This window comes from Pogoniulus pusillus, chromosome 10 (assembly GCF_015220805.1).
Source record: "Pogoniulus pusillus isolate bPogPus1 chromosome 10, bPogPus1.pri, whole genome shotgun sequence".
Taxonomy (NCBI): Eukaryota; Metazoa; Chordata; class Aves; order Piciformes; family Lybiidae; genus Pogoniulus; species Pogoniulus pusillus.
In genome coordinates, this window is record NC_087273.1 from 5,399,662 (window position 1) to 5,416,616 (window position 16,955).

General features: G+C 53.3%; 2 protein-coding genes across 3 annotated transcripts; one reads left to right on the top strand and one right to left on the bottom strand.

Moving 5' to 3' along the window:
- Window positions 1-616: 616 nt before the first annotated feature.
- Window positions 617-9,408, bottom strand: ENOPH1 (enolase-phosphatase 1). The gene is made up of 6 exons (XM_064149616.1): window positions 9,226-9,408; window positions 6,089-6,190; window positions 4,670-4,872; window positions 2,991-3,123; window positions 2,624-2,747; window positions 617-1,747 (listed from the first exon to the last, which is right to left on the bottom strand). Exons 1-6 carry the CDS (start codon window positions 9,307-9,309, stop codon window positions 1,608-1,610), a joined length of 786 nt encoding a protein of 261 aa, XP_064005686.1. The 5' UTR covers window positions 9,310-9,408; the 3' UTR covers window positions 617-1,607.
- A 490-nt stretch (window positions 9,409-9,898) lies between these two features.
- On the top strand, window positions 9,899-15,429 carry HNRNPDL (heterogeneous nuclear ribonucleoprotein D like). 2 transcript variants are annotated; one of them, XR_010303636.1, is made up of 9 exons: window positions 9,899-10,080; window positions 10,762-10,930; window positions 11,017-11,178; window positions 11,445-11,576; window positions 11,695-11,809; window positions 12,650-12,817; window positions 13,703-13,800; window positions 14,276-14,379; window positions 15,122-15,429. XR_010303636.1 is itself a non-coding variant. In XM_064149615.1 (8 exons), the coding sequence occupies exons 1-7, from the start codon at window positions 9,992-9,994 to the stop codon at window positions 13,771-13,773; spliced, it is 906 nt and encodes a 301-aa protein (XP_064005685.1). In that variant the 5' UTR covers window positions 9,899-9,991; the 3' UTR covers window positions 13,774-13,800; window positions 15,122-15,429. The 2 variants fall into 2 exon arrangements, 1 of the variants encoding a protein (XP_064005685.1); XM_064149615.1 differs by lacking the exon at window positions 14,276-14,379.
- The last annotated feature ends 1,526 nt before the right edge of the window (window positions 15,430-16,955 follow it).

A 16,955-nucleotide genomic window follows, 5' to 3' on the forward strand; every position in this document is an offset into this window, starting at 1 on the left:
GGAAAGCCTCATCTCTGGATGTTTCTAAGGCCAGGCATGATGTGGCTCTGGGCAACCTGATCCAGCATGAGATGTCCCTAGGGCCCACAGCAGGGGTCTTGCAGCTGGATGATCCTTGAAGTCTATTCCAACCCTGACAATTCTGTGAGTATACCCTCAAGGTTCTGGAAGGGCAGTGCTGACATGATGTGTTTGCTCCCCCAGTGCCTGTCTCCTGCTTGTTCTCACACAGCTGCGGCTGCAGAGCAGAGCTCAGGAAGGCCATGCACACCTTGGGATTCCAGTTCAGCCAGCTGTGAAGGCTACCTCAAGCACAGCCATGAAGAAATGTGCATGTCACAGGTGTCAGCCATCTACACAGTGCCAGCAGCAAGGACTGGAGTTTCAGACTGCCTCTGTCCCCCACTCTCTCAACTGTAACCTGGCTATGCACCTGCTGGAATCCACGGATGGTCAGAGAGGTGGTAGAGCTTCTTTGGCAGGTTTAGGGCTGCCTGCATTAAGGAAAGGAGCAGGCAAGGCAAAAGCAGCAAAACAAAAGCGTTCAGAGGTTCAAAAGAGCTGCCCTTTGAGTGCTGGGCCCACTGGTGCTAAACAGGAAGGCCAAATACAGGGATGGAGTGAACACAGCAAAAGCAAAGCAGTGGTTTTATTGGCGACAGTGGGAGAAGCCCCAATGATGATTGGATCTAAATGGCCCCAATTTAGGTGGGAGAGGTGAAAGGTTAGGGTTTCTACAATTAAATTGCAGGGAGCAGTTGCTTGTGGAGGTTTGCTCACAGCTGACCAGGGCTATGAACAGGTGGCAGGGTGATGCTGGCTTCTGAGAAGGTGCTCCAGGGGTTAGTGCTGAGGGAGATGCTTCAGAAATGAGATCAAGCTGGCTTTGGTGTTCAGCCAGCTGGAGCCAAGAGCCCAGCATCAGGACAGAGCAGTGAAGAGAAGTTCAAAGTTAAAAGCTGTTTTTCTATGCACGTGGCTGGGTAGCTGTTAGCAGCTTCAGTAGGCAAGTTGTGCTGTTTGCTATCTGGACCTGCTGTGGGTATAGCCAGGACTGAAGCTGTTCCTGGACTGAAAAGCTCACCTGCAGCAAGGGCTGGCTTGTTCTGTGACAGCTCAAATCTCTGTGGCACACATCTGGCACCTTCCTTTGTGTATTCCAGCCCCTCACTTTGAAAGCTGGCTGCAGAGAGAAGCTCCTGTTCCATCCTGGTCCCCCCACAGGTCTTCCTGGAACGAGGGGACACACACCTTGTTTGCTCCATCTGACAGAGCTCCTGGTGGGCCAGCTCAGCCCCAGACTGCAGTGAGCGAGCCTGAAGGAAGCATCCCCTGAGCTAATGGCTAGCTGGGCAAAGGGAGGAAGAGCAGAACTCAGGGGTGCTGCTTCTCATCCTGCTCCCAGCTCCAGCTGGCTGCTGCAGGCCTCTGCCTCACCGCAGAGGGACCCCACACCACACTCCCCCCATCCATCCCTGCCTGCACTACTCATGGCTCCAAGACACGATGTGGCTTTGGCTTTAAGTTCTGGTTATGGACAAAATTAGCTAATGTTACACAGGGACAGTGCAGGTGAGGCACGTTCTGCTGTGCCTGCCCTGCTTTCCCTAGGTGGAGGAAGGCAGGAAGAGTTCAGAGAAGGAGGAGATGAGGCTGTAATAGGATTTCTCATCGTCGGTCAGTCCTGCGTTGCCTGGCCTGGTCACCACCGCCACGTGAGCCTCCGCCTCCTCCGCTGCGCTGGCTTCTGAAACACACCACAGGTGGGGAGAGTGCAGGTGAGCTTGCTGGTGGCTCCACAGGAGGGTCTGCAAGGCTTGAAAGTGCCCCGAAACACTGATGTGCTTTTAAAGACCGAGAGCAGCATCTCTAGCGCCTTGCAGGGCTCCAGAGAGGGCCCAGGCCCCCAGCAGATCTGCAATGGGTGACCGCAGGGGTCACGTCCTGTGAGCAGACCAAAGCTGCTTCCTCATCTCCCCTCTCCTAGCTGATGGCTGTCCAAGGCACCCTGCAAGCAGCCCCCAGCTGATGTCACACATTCACAGAACACATCAAGTCGGAAGGGACCCTCCAAAGTCATCCTGTCCAGCCCCACTGCAGTCAGCAGGACCACCTCAAACTACATCAGGCTGCCCAGGGTCACTCAAGTCTGATTTTGAATGTCTCCACAGACAGGGCCTCAGCCACATCCCTGGGCAACCTGCTCCAATGTTTCACTACCCTTATGCCCAACCTAAATCTACCCCACTCTAATTTCAAACCATTGCCTCTCGTCCTATCACTACACGCCTGCAGGCATTGTCTGTTCCTCAATAGGACAGGACAACTGCTTCAGCGAATGCTTCACTTGCACAGCCTCTCCTTGCTTGCTGCTGCAAGGGCAGGTGTTCTACTTGACCTATTTTCCCTCCCTGCAGTGCTGCTCGTGGCTGTTGTGCTGCTGTGTGACAGCCTGGACATGTAAGGAAAGAGGAGCATGGCAGCAGCCAGTGGGGGTGACACCGAAGCAAAGTGGGCTGCTGCACCACTTCTGGGGTGCTTGTGCCAGTTAAGCAGCACATGTTTAAAGAGTAGCTCCATCCCTTGCACAGACAAAAGCCAACAGGACTGGCAGGCCACCTACCTCGAGGGACATCTGTCAGGAAGAGGATATTGCTGGTGGCACACCCAATGCTGGTGGCAATCCTTCTGTAGCTCTCACTTTCTACCTTGGGGCCTATTTTGGTATCAAAGTGGCCATCGAAGAGCTGAAAGACACAGAAAAGCACAGGTAGTTGCTGAGGTCCACCTGAAGAGCAGGGCTAAAGGTCTCCTTCCTGCCACAGTAAGGGGGGGCTGGTGCAGCCATGCTAGCATAGGCTGAGCTTGCTGCCCAGGGATCAAACCCACCACTCCAGGCTCTATCCACAAAGCGTTCCAGCAAGGGCAGCTGCTGGAGGGAAGCACTCTGCAGAGGGAAAAGCTGTGAGGAAGGTGACAAGGTTATCTACCTCTAGGATATCACCTTCTGTAGAGTATCCAAACAGCAGCTTCTGGGCTTCAATGCTGCCCGAGGAGTAGATATAGACCTTCATCCCTGCTTCCCGCCACTTCCGGATGGCTGGAACCACGTCCTCGAAGAGCCTGGAGCAAAACAGGGCAGCAGGTAAGGGCACACCCAGAGGCATCTGGTGGGACACCTTTAGCTCAGGCCCTGTGACCACTGTCCCATTTGTTTTCAAGGGAGCTTCATTCTCCATCTGCAACAGGTGAGTCTATTTCAGCAGCAGGTGATGGAACCGCACAGAACCGCAGCATGGCAGGGGTTGCAAAGGACCTCTGGAGATCCACAGCAGGATCATCTAGCACAGGTTGCACAGAAATGTGTCCAGGGGGGTATGGAAAGTCTCCAGGGAAGGCTCCTTAGCTGCAGCCAGCTGAGCAGCTCAGCCACTGCTCTGCAGACAGCAGCTCTGAGGATCTGTTTCAGAGATTTGGCAGGAGTGGCTCCAGCCCCTCCAATTTACCAAGGGGAGGAAAGGTTGGTGAAAATCATATCCAACTGCCTTCCTCTGCAAGGGAGGAACAAGGGGGAGGGCAGAGGCTTTTGTATCCTGAGTCCCACCTGCCCTACAAGCTGGGAAGGGTTCCCTGTTGGTAAGAAAGGTGGCTGTAAGCAGAGGCATCCCATGTCATGCCTCCAGTACCTTGCTCTGTTTCTCAGACCCTGATTCCTTTATGGCCCCTGCCCAAGTGGCTGGAGAACAGGCTCTTCCCCAGCAGGTACCTGCCCATTGTTCCTTAAAGACAAACACTCTCACCCACTTGGTGGCTCTAAGCTTCTGGTTTCCTAGATCCAACCGAATGGCAGGGGTTGTAAGAGGCCACTGGAGATCAAGGTCAACTCCCCTGCCAAAGCAGGATCACCCAGCACAGGTCACACAGGTGGGTTTGGAATGTCTCCAGAGAAGGAGACTCCACAACCTCTCTGGGCAGCCTGCTCCAGGGCTCTGTCATCCTCACAGTGAAAAAGTTTTCCCTTCTCTTCCTGTGGCACCTCCTCTGTGCTCCAGCTTGCTCCCATTGTCCCTTCTGCTGTCCTTGAGCATCCCTGAGCAAAGTCTGGCTCTGTCCTCCCAGCACTGCCCTGCACATCTTTATCACCAGCAACGAGGGCAGCGCTCAGCCTCCTCTGCCCCAGGCTCCAGCTCACAGGGAGCTGTCCCACTGCCTGCAGCAGCTGTGAGCCTCTGTGCTGGACTCTTTCAAGCAGTTCCCTGAGGTCCTGCTTGAACCAGGTAGCCCAGAACTGGACACAATATTCCAGCTGTGGCCTCAGTAGGCCATAGAAGAGGGACAGAAGAACCTCTCTGACCTACAAACCACTCCCCTTCTAAAACACCCCAGGATGCCAATGGCCTTCTGGCCAGCAGAGCACCCTGCTGGCTCACGGGCACCCTTCTGTCCACCAGGACTCCCAGTTCCCATTCCCCTGTGCTGCTCTCCAACAGCTCCATGGATTTGTGTTGCACTGTGTTTGAACTGAAGTGTGTGCAGCAGGTTCCATGACAGCAGCAGCCTGGCTTAAGCCACAACTGAACACAAAAGCATAGGCAGCAATTCTGTTTGGTGCACCCCAAAGCTGCCCCAGGGAAAGGGGCACAGAAGCTACTCACACACCATTACTCACTCTCCTTTGATGTGCCCCGTGGCATAGGCTGCCCTCCACATGTGCCCCTGCAGCTGCTTCAGTGCTGTGGTTTTCCTGTCCAGAGCCATCTGCCAGTGCACGTTGTCCACAAGGGCCTGGATCAGCTGCTCCAGCTCCTCCTCCCCGCTGCCGCTATCCAGAGGGATCGGCACGGCCCCATCCAAGCTGGAGTCCTCCTCAGCCTGGACATCATCCAGCACAAAAAGAGGTGAGTGGCCTCAGCGTCTCCGTGTAGGAAAGAGGTCTAACAGCTGCCCCCCTGCGCAGGGCCCAGCTGGAACTGCTCTTGAGGGGCAGGACTCAGACTCTGCGTGGATGCAGGCTTCAGCAGCGCCCAGAGGCAGCTTCCTTGGACTGCCCTTCCCAAGCCCACCAGCTAGCACTGCTGCAGCTGCACTGCCAACACTCTGATGAGAACTGCACTCAGGTGTGACTGTGTACACTTCTGCAACCCCCAACACAAGAAGGACATGCAGCTGTTGGAGCCACTCCAGAGCAGGGCCATAAAGATGCTCAGAGGGCTGCAGCAGCTCTGCTTTGAGGACAGGCTGCAAGAGTTGGAGCTCTGCAGCGTGCAGGAGAGAGGGTTTTGAGGAGACCTTGGAGTGGCCTTACAGTATCTGAAAGGGGCTACAGGAGGACTGGGGAGGGACTGTTGACAAGGTCTGGTAATGACAGGACAAGGAGTAATGGGTTTAAACTGGCAGAGGGGAGATTTAGACTGGATGTCAGGAGGAAGTTCTTTGCAGTAAGGGTGGAGAGACACTGGCACAGGTTGCCCAGGGAGGTTGTGGCTGCTCCCTTCCTGGAGGTGTTCAAGGCCAGGTTGGATGAGGCCTTGAGCAACCTCTTCCAGTGGGAGGTGTCCCTGCTTATGGCAGGGGGTTGGAACTGGATAAGCTTTGAGATCCCTTCCAACCTAAACCATTCTATGCTTCTGTGCTATGACTGTGTTTGGTTACTGAAGTTAAGGCAAAGTAGCAAATGCATCTGCTGGCTTCAGCTAGCCACAGGTTTCAAACTGATGCAGAGGCAGGACACTCTGCCCTGTGTGGGACAAGATGTCTGCTGCAGGCAGTGGCTTCAGCAAGAGGACACAGTGCAGGTATGAGGCTACAAAGTCTGGGTTTGACACTTGCCTGTGGCCACGAAGACCAAGGCAAGCTTCCAAGCTGTCTGATTCTATGAAGCAGCTGAGATGCTGCTGCCTACCATGCACCAGCTCTGCCCCAAGCAAAACCCCAGGCTTTGGGTGGGGAGGAGTAAAAGCGAGCTGAGGCAAGCAGCCACTGTGGGGGCCCAGGAGTAGCACAGTCTCACGTGGGATGAGTGAGGGAGTCTCTGAGTGCCCTTCATGCTGTGACAACCCAGAGAGACAAGGTGCAGCCGGTACTTGACCTGTTTCCTCAGAAGCCTGACGTCCTGCTGGCACTCCTCCTCCTCCCAGTGGGCACGCAGGTACTCCTTCACGGTGTCTCTGATGTAAGGGAACAAGGTGTCCTGGCAGCACACAAGAAAAGAGGCAGCTCCTTTAGGCTGGCAGAGGTGAGGCAGGCTGGCTGGCTGTTAAAGAAGCGCTGGCACAGGCTGGCCTGGGGCAGGTATTTCCCTGAGCAAACAGCAGAGCTGTTCCCAAAGCAGCTCCCGGAGAAGGGCCTCAGAGTGCTGCTGCTGGGCAGCTGAGTTACCCATGGATGGCAAGCTGCCCGTGTGGCCAAGGAGGCCAGTGGTCTCCTGGGGTGCGTGAAGAAGAGGGTGGCCAGCAGATCTTCCCTCAGCTCTGCATGCTGAGCATGATGTCCTGTGGGCTGAGATATCCCTTAGGCCAGGAGGGGTCAGTTGTGTCCCCTCACAGCTTCTTGAGCACCACCCCAGCCTGCTGGCTGGCGGGACAGGGTAAGGAGCAGAAGAGGCCTTGACTGTGTCAGCAGTGCCCAGCAGAATGGAAAAGGTCTCTGTTACCAGCACAAATCCAAAACACAGCCCAGACCAGCTAGTATGGGGGAAACTAACTCCATCCCAGCCACAACCAGCAGCCCATCTCCACTTCCCAGCAGAGCCAGAGGAGCTCTCTAAATAGGTTCAGTGACACTGAGCTCCATAGTCTTGCAAACGAAATGAGAGAGGGTTAGGGGAAACTGCCACAGGAGAATGAGAAACCTCCCTGGAAATCCCAACGGCAAAAAGATGTTGTTGTTTCAGAATTAAGCAGTCCAAGCAGCTGCCAGGGCAGGCTCTTAGGGAGCAGGAAGAGCCTCAGGACACAGGGAAAGGCAGGGAGCTGTTTCCTCAGTGTGGGCTAAGTACTCAGCTTGCTGAGTGACAGCAATGCCAGCTAATTGAGTGCCCTTCAGGAGAAAGGTTGAGATGAGTGCAACCAAGAGGTGTTTGTGCTGCCTCCAGCACAAACCTTCCAACCTTCCAAGAGGTTGGAAATCAGCTAAGCTGACCTGCCATTGCCTGAAAGAGGTGAATAGAAGCTGGTCCTGTTTTGGCTAAAGCTAATGAAGCAAGGCTGCCCAAAGAGAAGCAAGCAGCTTGGACACACATCTTGAAGGGTACAGTGTCTGAGAGAGGACCTTTGCCTAATTAACTGCAATTTGAACATTAGAGTTGACAGCCCTCGAGATAATAGCAAGCCAAATAACAACCATACTAACCAGGTAAGACTGTCAACTCTCCACCCAAATCATGCCAGGTGTCACATCAAAGGCAGGGGCAGCCAGAAACAGGGTATAAAAAACCACAGGGGGACAGGCTGAGAGAGTTGGGGCTGTTCAGTGTGGATACGAGAAGGCTCCAGGGAGACCTTAGAGCAGTCCTCCAGGACCTGAAGGAGGCCACAGGAGAGCTGGGGAGGGACTTTTGACAAGGGCTTGAGTGACAGGACAAGGGACAATGGCTTTGAGCTGGAAGAGGGGAGATTGAGAGTGGAGACGAGAAAGAAATTCTTGAGAGTGAAGGTGGGGAGAGACTGGCACAGGTTGCTCAGGGAGGCTGTGGCTGCCCCCTCCTTGGAGGTGTTCAAGCCCAGGCTGGATGAGGCCCTGAGCAAGCTGGGCTGGTGGGAGGTGTCCCTGCCCACGGCAGAGGAGCTGACACTAGGTGGTCTTTAAGGTCCCTTACAACCAAAACCATTCTATGAATCTCTGAACTGCAAAGAATAAAATGCCTGCACAGGACCAGCAGTGGATCTTTCAAGAGGCAGGCAGACATTATGGAAGTCAGCTGCAAGTCCAAGCGAAATAACTCATTTCAAGCATTTTCAGGACTTCCAGGAAGCTGAGTTTTATTGAGAACCATCAATGGTTTTGTCTCCCTGCAACAGAATGACTTCAGGTAGGTAACCATCTGGGGAATGTTGGTTGCATTTGCACGACAGCAACATGGATCCACAGTGGACATAACTAACTCAGTTGCTCCCTTTAAGACAGCTGAGCAGTTTCAACCTAAAGATGCAGCTGCAATACCGTCTAGAGCTGAAGTTCCTTCAAGAGCACTGTAAGCACACAGACAAGAAAGATGTAGGTCATGTTGTGTGCCTGTGAATCCACGACAGCAGAAACATCTAGAATTTCTGGGAAGAGCTTTCACCCCCTCCATGCACCAGGCACCTTTGCAAAGCTGCATTGTGGCAGAGAAATACAAGTGAAGGGCAGCAGCAGGGATAATTCTGCTCCCTGTCCTAACTGCAGGCAAACTGCTCTCTTGTGTGAAAGCATCAGGCTGGTTAGGGACCAAAGCCTCGCTAAGTACAGGGACCCACAGTGGTGGGAGAGCTGCAAATTTTACTGCTTTGCAGCATTTCTCCCAGCGGCTCCTGCTGGCCTCCCGGGCTTGCCAGGCTCCTGGCTTCAGAGTGTGAACAGTTCCATAGTCTCAAGCCTTCCCCCAGGCACGGGAACCCCTCACGCATACTCCCTGTCAGCACAGCCGCTCCCCACGTACCCACGGTGCGCTCTCCGCGCTGCTCTCCCCCGCACTGGCCCTGTGCCTGCTGGAGGAAGGACATAAACCTCTGGCGACACTGGAGGCATCTGTGTGCAGCGTGTTCTTGAAGGGAAAGGAGAGCAGATCACCCGAGACGGTCCCTCAGGCCTCTGCAAACTCGGGTGAGGTGCTGCAGCTGCAGCCCCGCTCCAGCGGCAGCCACGCTCCAGCCCCAGCTGTCAAGGTCCATGGGACACAGCACTTCGTGCCCTGCCCTGGCTCTAACTGCGCCCAGTTCTCCTGCCCGCCCCCAGGAGAGCAGGCGATGGGTACGCAGGGGCAGATCTTCTTGTGACCATTGTTCAGAGCAGCGCAGCTAACGCGTTGAGGCTTCCGCAAGGAACGGGGCCTGCCGCCCGCAGCGGCGCCGCGGGAGGGTCACGCCGACTCAAATCCGCACGCACACAGCCCAGCCCCACGCCCCCGGCCCTCCGCTGACAGCGATCACGGCGATGGTACCGGAGTCCCCGGCGATGTCGCCGGGGCTCCCGGCTGCGCGGGCAGGCAAGCCGCCGCTCGCCGCCTCCCGTTCCGCCGGGCCTCACCTGCACGAAGGAGATGGGTGTGGTGGTGCCCTCGATGTCCAGCAGGATGGCGCGCACCTCCGCCGGCACCGGCAGCAAGCCCATAGCCGCGGCGACACGTGGGGAGCCAGGCGCACCGGGGGAAAGCGGCGGCGGCGAGCGCTCCGCCCTGCGGCTGCGCGGGGGGCCGGGCCGGGCAGCGCCGCCGCGGAACGCGGAAGGTGACTGTGGCAACCGCGATCGTCGGCCGCGGAGAGCGCCGCGCCGGCTGTACCCGCCCCCAGAGTGCCCGCCCCGCCGCCTCCTGGACTGGGTTGCACGTTACGCCCCTCCCCTAGCCTCGAAGCTCGCTTGTCCCGGAGTCCCGGTCCCCGTTCGGGGCACCGATCTCCGCTTCACAGGCCCCACAGCGGGAGGGGTGCGGAGAGCACTATTCATGTGGAAGGACGAAGCAGGCGAGGATGGCGGCTTCACAGTGCACGCCGGACTCCGCGGCGGAGGGCGGCCGTAGCAGCGCCGCACCCGCACCAGTCGGGCTGAGCCCTAGGGCTCCGGGGTCGTTCAGAGGGTGCCCGACCCCGGTGGCAGGCGGAGACCGCAGCTCCGCCGACAGCCGCCAGAGGCGCTGCGGCGCTAGAGGAGAGGGCGGCGCTGATTGGCTGCCGACGCGGGTATATAAGGCTGGTGCAGGCGGTGCCCGGATCTCTTCCGCCGCCATTTTCCCTGCTGCGTACGTCTCTGCCGCCGCTGCCGCTTGCCCCAGCAGCCCCGCCGCCCTCGCCCCACCATGGAGGACGCGACCGAGATGAGCGGCGGCCAGGAGGAGTTCGCTGAGGGCTCCAAGATTAACGCGAGCAAGAACCAGCAGGACGACGGGTAGGGCCGCGGGGGGGTCGCGGCTCCGGCTCCCGCCCTCCTGGCCGGCGCGGGGGAGGGGCGGAGCGGGGCGGGGCCCCGGCGCGTCACGCCCGTGGCCGCGCCCGCCTTTGTGTCCCGGGCGCTGACCCAGTTTCCGTGGGGCGGCTGCCAGTCACGGTGACGCCGCCGCAGCCCGGGGGGCGGGCGGGGAGTTTGCGGCGCCGGGTCCGCTGTCATGGCGGCGCTGAGCCGAACCGAGTCCCGCGGCCTGGAACGGCGGGCGTGGAAGGTGCATGCTGGCATCGTGGCGGCGCCGAGCCGAACCGAGCCCTGCGGCCTGGAACGGCGGGCGTGGAAGGTGCATGCTGGCATCGTGGCGGCGCCGAGCCGAACCGAGCCCTGCGGCCTGGAACGGCGGGCGTGGAAGGTGCCTGCTGGTATCGTGGCGGCGCCGAGCCGAACCGAGGCCTGCGGCCTGGAACGGCGGGCGTGGAAGGTGCCTGCTGGCATCGTGGCGGCGCCGAGCCGAGCCCTGCGGCTCGGAGCGGTGGGCAGGCTGTGTTAACGCCAGCTCGGTGGCAGTGGTTTCCTGAGCGCCTTTGGCTGGCAGCGGCCCCGAGCGGCCTCGGTTCGTGGTCACGCGTGTGTTTGCAGCCGGGATTTGTGCCTGCCTGTGTTCACGTCCCTGCTGCCTTTCAGGAAGATGTTTATTGGAGGCCTCAGCTGGGACACCAGCAAGAAAGACTTGACGGAGTATCTCTCTCGGTTTGGCGAGGTTGTGGACTGTACAATTAAAACAGACCCGGTGACTGGGAGGTCGAGGGGGTTTGGGTTCGTGCTCTTCAAGGATGCTTCCAGCGTGGAGAAGGTGAGTGGATTTCTTGTAGATCGATGGCTCAAAGCCTGCCTTTGTCACTGGTGATCTGAGCGTTTGTTTCCTTGCGTGCCCCTTAGGTATTGGAACTGAAGGAACACAAACTGGACGGAAAGTTAATAGATCCTAAAAGGGCAAAAGCTCTAAAAGGAAAGGAGCCGCCAAAAAAAGTGTTTGTTGGTGGACTGAGCCCAGATACATCTGAAGAGCAAATCAAGGAGTACTTCGGTGCTTATGGCGAGGTACAGTATGGTGGCATATAAGAACAGCTCTAGTTTTCAAGTGCAGTGTTGCCTCTGTTGTGAGACCTGGATGATGTATCATGAGAGCTGGCTCAGGCTTGTGTGCAACTAGGGACTTGTGGGAGCCATATGCACGTTAACGATTCCTTAGTGATGTGAGGGGTGAATTGTGGCTGTCAGAAGCAGTCAGCACAGACACTGGATCTGGTAGCATAAAAAGCTGCTTACAGGTTTCATGTGTTACTGATAGGTACCTTCCATTTCAGATTGAGAACATCGAGCTTCCTATGGACACAAAGACAAATGAAAGGAGAGGTTTTTGTTTTATCACATACACAGATGAAGAGCCAGTAAAGAAGTTACTAGAAAGCAGATACCATCAAATTGGTTCAGGCAAGGTATGGAAGCTGTCATTCTTAGCACGTGAAATAGGTCATCTCTGTAGACTTCCCTGAAAACAGCTTTCAAAATGTTCTGGTTTCTTGATGAGATAAAGACCTTTTTTTGTCTTTCCAGTGTGAGATCAAAGTAGCACAGCCCAAAGAGGTATACAGGCAACAGCAACAGCAGCAGAAAGGAGGAAAAAACAATGCTTCTGGTGGACGAGGAGGTGGACGGGGACGTGGCCGAGGTGAATATTTGGGGTACTGAAAGGAATGTAAATGTTTGATTGAGCTTAAGGCTAAGATGTTTGTATTTTGGGCTGCATGCAGATGTCAAGTTTAAACATGAAATGGAGCCTGTGAGTAAGTGGCTTTTTGGTGCACTGTGATTGCTTTTGGAAGCTGAAGAACCTCTGCTTGCCTTCAGGGGGTGAAGTGGCAAGCTGGATGTAGGGGTGCTTTTTGTACATTGAGAAGGTAGCTAAACGTGCAGTTGCTTTCTCAAGTGAAGGTGCACTCTGTTATGGGCTGTTTGCCAAAGCAGGAAGTCACTTTGCTGCACCTCACAAGTAACCTAAAGCAGCATTCAGCTGTTCCACTGCAGGTTAACGCACCTGACTCTTGATGTCCAAGCAGCCACAACCACCACAGTGCAGCAAAGCTATTCTGTGACATAACTTGGTGTTCAGACAATTAATGGTGTGAAATAGAAGTGAAAACATCAAGACCTGCTGTAATGCATGCTTCAGGAGTGTGCCACTGTGGTTTGATTGAGTGTTTTATAAGCAAGACTGTTTCTGATACTGTGGGTATGATCCACCTCTCATACTCAAATGAGATGCCTCCATTCTTGTTTGAAAATTATTTTTCTTGAGCTCCTGGGAAGGTGAAAGGATTCTTGCAGGGAATAGTTCTGAGGTTAGATGAAGTAGTGTAGAAGAGGATTGAGGATCTGCCCGTTAGCAATTTCATGTTGTTGTTACAGACTGTTTTTGAGCTGTCAGCAGCAGTCAGGGTAGACACTGGACTGCTAGGGGGTTCTGGCAGCGTTAAAAGTTGTCCCTTACAAATGATCTGCTTGGTTTCAGGTCAAGGACAAAACTGGAATCAGGGATATAATAACTACTATGATCAAGGCTATGGAAACTATAACAGCACCTATAGCGATCAAAGCTACAGCGGCTACGGAGGCTATGACTACTCTGGGTACAACTATCCCAATTATGGATATGGGCCAGGATACACAGATTACAGTGGTAAGTAGAGTTCATCTGCTTCCAGGTAACAGCATGCAGCTTTAAACAGGGGCTTCTGCTAGTGACTTGCCTGTAGCACTGCTTGCTTATAACACGTGGCTCTGAAGAGTAGCCTTGTTGATGCACAGTGCATGGAACAGTTTTGGGCTCCCCAGTTTAAGGAGGACAGGGATCTGCTGGAAAGGGTCCAGTGGAGGGCCATGAGGATGATTAGGGGACAGGAGGTCATGGCTTATGAGGAGAGGCTGAGGGACCTGGGGCTTTTTAGTCTGGAGGAAAGAAGATGTAGAGGGGATTTAATAAATGTTTGTAAGTATCTTAAGGCTGGCCAGGAGCGGGGGGACAGGCTTTTTTCACTTGCTCCCTGTGATAGGACAAGGAGCAATGGGTGTAAGTTGTAGCAAAAGAGGTTCCACCTCAATGCAACGGGGAGCTTCTTTACTGTAAGGGTCACAGAGAACTGGCACAGGCTCCCCGGGAGGTCGTAGAGTCTCCTTCTCTGGAGCCGTTCAAGGCCTGTCTGGATGTGTTCCTCTGTGATCTGTGTTAGATAGAATTGTCCTGCTTCCGCAGGGGGGCTGGACTCGATCTCTTTGGGTCCCTTCTAACCCCTAACATCCTGTTATCCCATGAACATTCTCCTTCAAAGGGTGGGGAGACACTGGAACAAGTTACCTTGGGGGGGGGGGGTTGTGGATGTGTCCAAGGTCAGGTTGGGTGAGGCCTTGAGCAGCCTGGTCTAGTGAAGCACATCTCAGCCAACGTCTATGGGTCAGAACTAGGTTATCTTTAAAGCTCCCTTCCAACCCAGACCGTTCTGTGGAAGCATTGGATGCATTGATCTCGATACTTCTGAGTCGTTGCTGTTTTCCCTCCCATCTACAGGCCAACAAAGCACATATGGGAAGGCATCCCGTGGCGGTGGCAATCACCAAAACAACTACCAGCCCTACTAAAGCACTACCTAGTACCGGAGCAAGCAGGTGTGTACATGAGTAAGAGACCCATTCTGCCTATGCCTAATCTAATTTAAAGATCAATAGACAAACGAAGTGTAAAAAAAAAAAAACACCAAACCAACAACTTTTTAACATAGCATGACTTTTCCTTTTTAATTAAGCTTTTGTTAACGTTAAAAACCACACCCACTTGTTTTGTTTTGTTTTTTTTTAAACACAGCTTTGCCTACAGTGTCTATAGATCTTTAACTTTGCTTAAAAAACAACCCAAAAACAAAATAAAACCACCCAACCCTGTGACTTTATCTCCTTTAGTACTTCAGAAAAACATTTAAAAAGAGGTTTTTCTGCGTTGCGTTGTGTACCAGGTGGTCTAGAGGAATAATTAAACTTTTTATTAGAAGTATTAACAGGTAAAGTACTGAAATGGGTACAACTTAAAGGAAAACAAGAATGTTGTCTTCTAACTCTGACATTATACCTTGTTTGTACCCGCCAGCGGGAACTTCATTGCAGGCCGTGTGTCACCCTGACCACGTCTATCTCTGGGGTCGCACGTTGCAGGCAGAGCGCAAGGCATACACCAGAAAACGCTGTCCTGTGGTATGGTCTCTTCCAACTTCATGTACCAGCGTAAAGATTAAAGTGGAAAACGTCAGACTTTGGCTTCTATTTTTTTATTTTTTATTCTTTTTTTAATCTTTTTTGGAGATTTAAGTGTCTTTTTTAACTTAAAATGGTTTTTTACAGGAGTTTTTTAAAAGTACATTAAAAAAAAAAATGCCTTTACAGCTTAATCATTTGGTCTTCTGTTTAGTGTTGTATTTCAATTGTGGGACCTCATTTTAAGTGTTGCATTCTTTAAAAGATTTTAATGCTTGCTTTTTTTCTTTTTTATAGCTAATAGTGAAATCTGCAAACCAAAACGAACTTTTAAATCTGGAAAATAATTAAAGGTCATATGCACGTGGTGGTGGACTGTTGGAACTAAATTTGACCCTCTTTTTAGGTGGATCGACAAACAGATTGGAAACCCTTTTTTGGCAGTGTTTCCAGCGGTGATGGGAGTGTAGGGGGGGGGGAAATCCTGATTCAGAGCCTGATGAATAGCCTAAATTGGGTGTGTGTTTGTTCTCGAACAGCTTCCTGAATGGGCTTGACTTAGCTGGCTGAATTTGGGAAGGTAAATTCCTGATGGGTAACAAAAAAACCTCTTGTGCATATGATCTTTAACAGTGAAGCGAGGAATATGTAGAAGACTTAAAGCAGTTGATGAAAGTGGACCTTTTAACGATGAGTGTGGTAACTTGCACAGGCCTGACATACATTTTGTCTTCATTTTTAGGTAGAAATACTGCAACAAAGCCATCTTGCAGCACCTCGTGAGTGAGTGGAAGGGTGGTCTCCGTGAAAGGAAATGACTCTTTTGTAAAAGACTTTTAGGGTATGACACAGCTGTGTCCCACTGTACATAGCAGCCCACTAGTTTTCTGTTCTGGTTTTTACTTTCAGGTTTGTTTGGTTGTTGTTTGTTTTTTTTGCCACCCCATGTTATGACACAATGTGGACTTTTTTTTTTGTTGTTTGTTTATACAAACTTCATTTGTATAATTTCATGTTAAAGGATTCTCTAATAAATGCTTACTTCAGTGACTCTGTAGTCTTGCCTGTTGGCTGTCAGCTTGCAGGGGTAGAATTGCACTTGCAAAGGACAAGCAGCTTTATGAAGATCATCAGTGGGTCAAGACATACAGGGCAGTGCAACCCACTCCTCTTTCCTCCAGGGCTGAGTAGATACTACTGTGGAAGACAGCAGTTATGTCCTGCAGGCTTCAGCTGTGGCCCAGTGCTGCTGATTTTATACATCCGATGGGAATCTGGAACTACAGCACCACCTTTTCTGTGTTGATAGGACTGCCTGAGGGGTTTGAGAGGTCACAAAAAGTTCACCCTCCCAAGTTTTTCAAGTTCTGGAATGCCTGAGGCTGTAACTGACTTCCTTAGAGAAACTCTTAAACTCCCTGTCTATTCTAGTTCCAACGGCCATTACTGCTTGCTGACTCGAGAGCTTATTTCTCTGTGAGTTGGGATCTGTTCCTTCAAGTTAGATCCTGTACTGGACTCTGGTTGCCCATCCTATGCTAGCAAACAACAGGACAGAAGTCTGTCAAGGGAGAGAAACTACTTTAGCCACGAGGTTGTTTTCCTGAGTGGGGATCTTAGGTGGGTAAGGTAAAGGTCACTCTGCCTGAGGCTAAAGGATTGCAGCCACGCACCAAAAACATCCAACTTTGCTTGTTAGAAAAGTGGAATGTCAGCAGTGCATTCACAGGAGAGACTGGTCTTGGAAACCTTTCAAGGAAGTCATCTGGGTAGAGGTTTCCCTCCATAATTTCAGTGCTTATGTTGTCCTCAGGTAGCTGGGGGGTTTGTGTTCTGTCACCCAGAATAACGGCGTGCCATGTCTGCTGCGGGTTAAGCAGTTCCTAGCTCTCGGCGGGGGTCCTGTCAGCAATTAGGCTGGATAAAGAGAAGGCTTGCTGCCACCACTGGCTGTTGGCAGACAAGCAAGAAGCTTGTGAGGAGCTTGGAGAGCATGTTTTAGAGGAGGGGACTTGTTTAGGCTGAAGAACAGGTCGAGAGCAGACCTAAAAGGAGAATGTGAGGTTGGTGCTGATGTAATCTCCTGAGGGACTACAGGACGAGACTGCCTCAAGCTGCAGGAGGGGAGGGTTAAGGTATTAGGAACAATGTCTTTTCCTGCAAAGAGTGGTCCGGCACTGAAACAGGCTCCTCAAGGAGGTGGTGGAGTCACCGTTCCTGGAGGTGTTCAATAGGATGTGGTCCAGCGGTCGTGGACGTGCTGGGTAGGAGGTTGGATGATCTTAGAGGTCGTTTCCACCGCTTATTATTCTGTGGGGAAGAAACGGCACACGGCCATTGGGAGAAGGCAGCTCCCACCTCCAGTGCAGCTGTCCGCGGCAGCCGCTCTCGCCGGCAGGGCCTCCGGCTGGCAGCCGCCACCGCTTTGGGTCTGCCCCTAAGCCCTGGCGCCGCCGTTCCGTGTTTGTTTATATACAATCCCCCAGCCCGGCTAAGAGTCAAGTCCCACTTTTGCCTACAGCGATTCAGCTTCGGCATTTCAGAGTCCTGTTTTCTTCCTGTGAAAGCTTCGTTCC

Bases quoted from the DNA above. Each gene is read 5' to 3' on its own strand.
- ENOPH1 (XM_064149616.1), bottom strand. From the start codon at position 9,309: ATGGGCTTGCTGCCGGTGCCGGCGGAGGTGCGCGCCATCCTGCTGGAC. The intron at 4,873-6,088 runs GTCAAGTACCGG...GATGATGTCCAG, and splicing joins TCAGGCTTCTGAGGAAACAG to GCTGAGGAGGACTCCAGCTT. The intron at 1,748-2,623 runs GTAGGTGGCCTG...GGTGTGTTTCAG, and splicing joins CCTGACAGATGTCCCTCGAG to AAGCCAGCGCAGCGGAGGAG.
- HNRNPDL (XM_064149615.1), top strand. From the start codon at position 9,992: ATGGAGGACGCGACCGAGATGAGCGGCGGCCAGGAGGAGTTCGCTGAG. The intron at 10,081-10,761 runs GTAGGGCCGCGG...GCTGCCTTTCAG, and splicing joins AAGAACCAGCAGGACGACGG to GAAGATGTTTATTGGAGGCC. The intron at 10,931-11,016 runs GTGAGTGGATTT...CGTGCCCCTTAG, and splicing joins ATGCTTCCAGCGTGGAGAAG to GTATTGGAACTGAAGGAACA.